This window comes from Myotis daubentonii, chromosome 9 (genome assembly GCF_963259705.1).
Source record: "Myotis daubentonii chromosome 9, mMyoDau2.1, whole genome shotgun sequence".
NCBI lineage: Eukaryota > Metazoa > Chordata > Mammalia > Chiroptera > Vespertilionidae > Myotis > Myotis daubentonii.
In genome coordinates this window covers 4255558-4261557 of record NC_081848.1, presented here as the reverse complement: position 1 = coordinate 4261557, position 6000 = coordinate 4255558, and the positions used below count along the sequence as shown (strand labels likewise).

Genomic DNA, 6000 nt, shown 5'->3' with positions numbered 1-6000 from the left:
TAATTGGATTAAAAAATGGGCAAATGATCTGAATAGACATTTTTCCAAAGAAGACATACAGATGGCCAACAGGTACATGAAAAGATGCTCAACATCACTTATTATCAGGGAAATGCAAATCAAAGCCACCATGAGATGGCACCTCACACCTGTTAGAATAGCTACCACATAAAAAATAAGACATAGGTACTGGCGAGGGTGTGGAGAAAAGAGAACCCTTGTTCACTGCTGGTGGGAATGTAAATTGGTACAGACACTGTGGAAAACAGTATGGTGTTCCTCAGAAAACTAGAAATAGAACCATCACACAACCCAGCAATTCCTCTTCTGAGCATTCATCCAAAGAAAATGAAAACACTAATTAAAAATGATATCTGGCCTGGCGAGTGTGGCTCAATGTTTGAGTGTTGACTCATGAACCAGGAGGTCGAGGTTCGATTACTGGTCAGGGTTGTGGGCATGATCCCCAGTAGGGGACATACACGAGGCAGCCAATCAATGATTCTCTCTCGTAATTGATGTTTCTATCTCTCTCCCTCTCTCTATGAAATAAATAAAAACATTAAAAAAGATATCTGTCCTGCTGTATTCATAGCAGCATGATTTACAGTAGCCCAGGTATGAAAACAACCTAAGTGTTTAATGATGGGTGAATGGATACAGAAGGTGTGGTGTAAGCATCCAGTGGAATACTGTTTAGCCACAAAAAGAAGGAAATCTTGCCCTTTGCCACAAAAGAATGGAACTTGAGGGCATTATGAGTGAAATCAGTCAGATAAAGACTGTTTGTGAAATTTGAAGAAACAAGACCAAAATAAAGCCCAAGCTCATAGTTATAGGAAACAGATTGCTGGCTGCCAAGGGGCAGGGGGCCGAGGCTGGACAAAATGGGTGAAGGTGGTCAAAATAAATCAGTTATAAAATAAATAAGTCCTGGGAAAATAAAGCATGGTGACTGTAGTTAGTAATACTGTGCTGCATATTTGAAAGTTGCTAGGAGAGTAAATCTTAAAAGTTCACGTCACAAGAAAATATTTTTTTTATAACTATGTGTGGTGATAGATGTTAACTAGACTTACCGTGGTGATCATTTCCCATATGCACGGAGGTTGAATGATTATGTAGGACACCCGAAACTAGTATGTTATTGCCAAATACACCTCAATCATAATAAGTTTAAAAATTGGCAAAAACAACAAGAAAAAGGCAGAGCAGTGTATCTGTACGCATCTCTTTAAACCACACTCACAGTTCAAGTCAGACAAGAGCAAAGTCTTGCTTCTGTTCCCCAGGCTACTCCTATCCCAGGTACCACCCAAAGCACGCCAACCCTCTCCCTAAAAGACGTGAAAAAAACCCGTATCCAAAAAAAAGGTAAATTTTATGTTGTATATCTTCTACCGCAATAAACATAAAACCCAAAGCAAATGCTGGCTGTACACCCACAAACACTGCGGTTGGTGAGATCTGGACTTGTTTTTGTTTTTTAAAAAATATATGTTTATTGATTTCAAAGAGGAAGGGAGAGGGAGAGTTAGAAACACCAATGATGAGAATCATTGATCTGCTGCCTCCTGCACGCCCTCTACTGGGGATGGAGCCCACAACCCAGGCATGTGCCCTGACCGGGAATCGAACCCTGACCTGCTTCATAGGTCAACGCTCAACCACCGAGCCATGCCAGCTGGGTGGACTTGTTGTTTTTTTTAAACAAGCTCCTCAGGTGAATCTGATGTGCAACCAAGTGTGAGACCCACTAATCTGTCTGGGTTGTTGGCAGTGGGAGGGCAGGGCGTGGCCTCTCGGAAGGCCTGCTAGAGGAGGGCTTCTTGAACTTGACTGTGCATCCATATCGTCTGTGGATTTTCCTCGAAGGCAGAGTCTGATCCAGTGGGTCTGGGGGAGGCCTCTGGCTGTGCATTTCTCACCAGCTCCCGGGGACGCTAGCGCTGCTGGCCTGTGGTCCCCACTTTGAGTGTGAAGGCTCTGAGCCAGACAGTGGCCTCGCCTGTGGTGGACACAGTGCTGCTCTGGAAAGGAGCAGACCACGTTTGTGAGGATTGCCCCAGACTCCGAGCTCAGCGAGGAGGAGCAGGTGTTCAGCTGCTCCGTGAGCCAGCTTCTGGGCGCGGCTGAACCAGGCTGTGGTCCAGCTACAGAACACGCTGAGGGTGGAGGCAATTGGCACACAACATCGGGTGGGTTCTGCACAAGCCTGTCTCAATCTCCAGGCCTTCTGTTTACAAGAAGGGGCCCAGCTCAGCCGAACACAAGCTTCGTTCTTCCATGTGTGCTGGTTGGAGCGGGGGCTGAGTTGTGATTTCCCAGGGCCCAGTGTGTGTGTGTGTGTGTGTGTGTGTGTGTGTGTGTGTGTGTGTGTGTGTGTGTGTGTAGGGCCAGGGAAGATCTCCCAGCCTGATTGCTGCTTGCAGTTCTGTGCCAGCAGCCCAGGGGGTGCCCTGTCCTCCAGGTTGGAGCGGAGCTGGCCCGTCAGCAGGTGCCTGGAGCGCAGAGCTTTGTTCTCCCTGGCTCAAAGTTTGCTCCTCTGTTGCCTCTCCAAATCCTTCGATTCCCATCTGGCCCACCTCAGGTCCAGACCTGCCTCCTGCTTCCGCTCACTGCCCCTCCCCAGGGCGGAGCATGTGGGGCTCCCTGCCACCCAGCCCGCACACTGGCTCATGCCCTTTGGGTCAGTAACAGCTGCACACGGACCGGAGCTGCAGCCAGGAAGTGCAGGGATGCAGCTGGCTCACCTGGTCCTGGGGCCTCTTCCCCGGGCAGCACCCACAGGCACTCGCGTCCAAGGTGAAGGCAGCAGACTCTTCTGAGTTTGCGTCTCCTCTCTGTCTCTCCCTGCCCCTCTAACTTCGGGTGATTTGCTGAATCCCGAGCTCCACCTTCTTCCTTTCAGGTGGAGATGGAGATGGCGCAGCGAGGAGGTTCCCAGAGCCAATGCACAGAAAGGGCTCTGCTCAGCCTGCACAGGGCTCTCCCTGCATCCTTGGCGGCTGGCTCCCTCCACTCTGGCTTCTGGGATTCGTTCTTCCATGTGTGCTGGTTGGAGCGGGGGCTGAGTTGTGATTTCCCAGGGCCCAGTGTGTGTGTGTGTGTGTGTGTGTGTGTGAGTGTGTGTGTGTGTGTGTGTGTGTAGGGCCAGGGAAGATCTCCCGGCCTGATTGCTGCTTGCAGTTCCGTGCCAGCAGCCCAGGGGGTGCCCTGTCCTCCAGGTTGGAGCGGAGCTGGCCCGTCAGCAGGTGCCTGGAGCGCAGAGCTTTGTTCTCCCTGTTCTCCTTAATCCACCACTGGGTCTCTGGGGTGGGCCCTGGGTGTGGGGCCTGAGATGGAGTTTCCCCAGGGACCCAGGAGTCCCCAAGGGGCCCTCCTCCGCCCCTCTTCTGTCCCCAGGCCCGCTCACTGGATGCTCAGGGAATGTTTACGGAATAAGTTCCTTGATTATGGAGAGCCGTGCACCTCAGTTATGCAGCCCTCACTGTGGCCTCCGCTCGCAGGCACAAACCCCCGCCTTCCTCCCCAGCCCGCTGGGCCCTTCCCAGCTCCTCCTCTCAGCCGAGGGCACAGACTCACCTTCCTTCCACGTTCCCCTCGCACACTTGGCCTTGGTTGGGAGTGCAGACCTCAGGAGCGCCCTTGCCCTTCTTAGGGGCCCTCTTTACACCTGCCCCCGCCCGGTGCAGGGAGGTCCCCCCACAACTGCTCGCCGGGCTTTCCCTAGTGTCTGGTTCTGTCCCTTCACCTGGAACCTGGTCGCCAACTCCTCCGAACCAGGTGAAGCAGGACCCAGCCTGACTCTCCTGGCTGAGCTCTGTGCCCCCTCCACCAGCCCTCTCGCCCTCTGATGACCTCCCTCCCCACCCCAGGCTCACCTGGCCCTAACAGTCCCCCAGAAGCTCTGAAAGCCTCTCTGTGCGAAACGATGGCCTGGGACAGGGCCTCCCCCCAACACATCCCCCCCGCCCCCCCCGCCAGCTGGGAGAAAGCCACCACGTAGAAACATAACCTTTATTGCACACGGCGTTGGGTCTCTTTTCATAGAAAAAGGTATTAACACATAAGCATCTGCAAATTGAAGCAACTCCTGGCTTTTGTGGGACAGTGACATCGCATGCAGTGTCTCTGAGTTGGGATTTTGGACTTTGTCAAAACCACCGAGATTAGGGGGAGGGGGCGGGGGAGGAGAAATTGCCGAGTCTGTGCTTCTGTCTCAAAATAAGGTGAGAGAAATACACAGACATAGTTGGTTGCTGTGCTCCTATGTGCATGTGTATCTCTCACTCCACGCGTGGTTTCTGGGTGGGGGTGACATGTACTGTCAAGTTCTTTGTGCCCTGGCTTCACGGAGAAGAAGAAAATAGTTTCATTTGTACAAAAGAGTCCTATGTACAAGTGTTCGCAACGCGGTCGTGGTCATGGTGGGTTGGTTCTGCCGGTCAGTTTAACGTTGATGGTTCAGGAAAGCGGCCGAGTTGGTGTTTGAGGGCTGGGGGTGCAGACGGGCCGAGGTCGGCCCTACACCAGGGTGTAGGACTTGGAGTAGGCCCCTGCCCCCTGCTTCTGAGACCTCCCTACCCCCGACGTGCTCATCTCGAGCAGCGAGTCCCTGGAGCCCCCCATTTTGGTGTTTGGGCCCCCGGCCCGGGGAGGCTCGGTGCTGGGGGCCGGAGGGGCAGCACTGGGGGCAGCGGGGGGCTCGGCGGGGGTGGGGCCGGGTGCTGGGGGCGCTGTGCCAGCCGGGGGCGCTGGCATGGCCAGAGTCCTCTGAGGTAAGGTGGCCGTGGAGGCGGCAGCGGGGGCCCCTGGGTGGGGGAGGCCCAAGGGCTTGCTGGCGGGGTCCAGAGTCAGGTGGCGAGCCTGGGTGTGGTAGGTTCGGGCCAGGTTCCGGATGGAGGCCTCTCGGGGCGGGACCGCGGGGCAGGGCTCACGCCCCTCTGCCTTTCGGAAGAAGGCCTCCGACTTGCCATACAGGGGCAGGTTACAGTAGTCACCTGGCCGGAGAAGCAGAGGAGGTGAGAGGCGGGGCTCAGCCAACCTCCCGCCCCTCAATACCCCCGTGCTGGCTAGGAGCCCTCCCCGGGATGGGCAGTGAAGGGTTGAGGAAAGGTCAGTTACTTGACCTCTCTGAGCCTTAGCGTCCTTATCTGTGAAATGGGGCTAATCGCATTCCCTAAGGACATCTGAGCGGTGAGGAAGGTAACGGGCCCTCAATACAGTGGCTGGCACAGCGGCCGCTGGTGAGCTGGTGCTTATGGGTCAGTGGCCACTCTGAGCCGTGCGGCCGCCGCAGAGGGCTCCCTGCTGAGGAGCAGGCTCCCGAGGGCTCTGGCTGGGGCACGCGTCTCCTCCCGGGAGGAGAAAAGGACTGTCCCTCCTGCCACTTCTGCGCCGTGAACCTGATTCCGCCCTCGGAGGACCCCCAGAGCGGGCTCGCGCTCCCCGCACAGCCTCTCAGGCGGAATGTCCTTCGTTTCTGAAACTGTCGCCACGTCCTGCTGGCCTGCCAGCACCTTCGCAGATGACCCCACTTGGCCCCGCAGCCCCCTGGGAAGGCTGCCTGCATTTTGCAAGTGAGGACATGGAGGTTCAGAAAGATGAAGTAATTTGCCCAAATTCACCCAGTGAGGAGGGGTGGGCGCACCCGGGGCTCTGGTCTCCTGAGTCCTCGACCTTTGTTGCCCCAGGCCCTTCTCTAGGTGACCCCGGGCCTCAGGTTAGCCTGGCCACTGAGCAAAGACAGTGTCGAACAGACCAGACTCACGGGGTGACGTCCTGGGCCGTGTCTGTGGTGCCCCAATACCTGCTGATGGACTCCCTCGCCTGCCCCCGCTCATCCTAGACCTGCCCCACCAACCCCAAGGGGCGTATGCCCTGGCCAGGCCCCTGCCGTGGGGTGGTTCTCAGCCAGGCTAGGGCACTGCCCACCAGGGGGCTTGGCTCATGGGCTGAGTCGCCAGGATCGCGCTGTTGGGTCGGGATTAAGTTCGC

General features: G+C 55.7%; 1 protein-coding gene across 1 annotated transcript in view; it reads right to left on the bottom strand.

The window, feature by feature from the left end:
• Positions 1 to 4006: 4006 nt before the first annotated feature.
• The window catches only part of DSCAML1 (DS cell adhesion molecule like 1), a 329633-nt gene continuing 327639 nt past the window's right edge, over positions 4007 to 6000 (bottom strand). Inside the window, exon 33 of the mRNA XM_059707763.1 lies at positions 4007 to 5003. Within this exon, the coding sequence (XP_059563746.1) occupies positions 4528 to 5003 (476 nt within the window). The 3' untranslated portion in view covers positions 4007 to 4527. The remainder of the gene's footprint in view (positions 5004 to 6000) is intronic.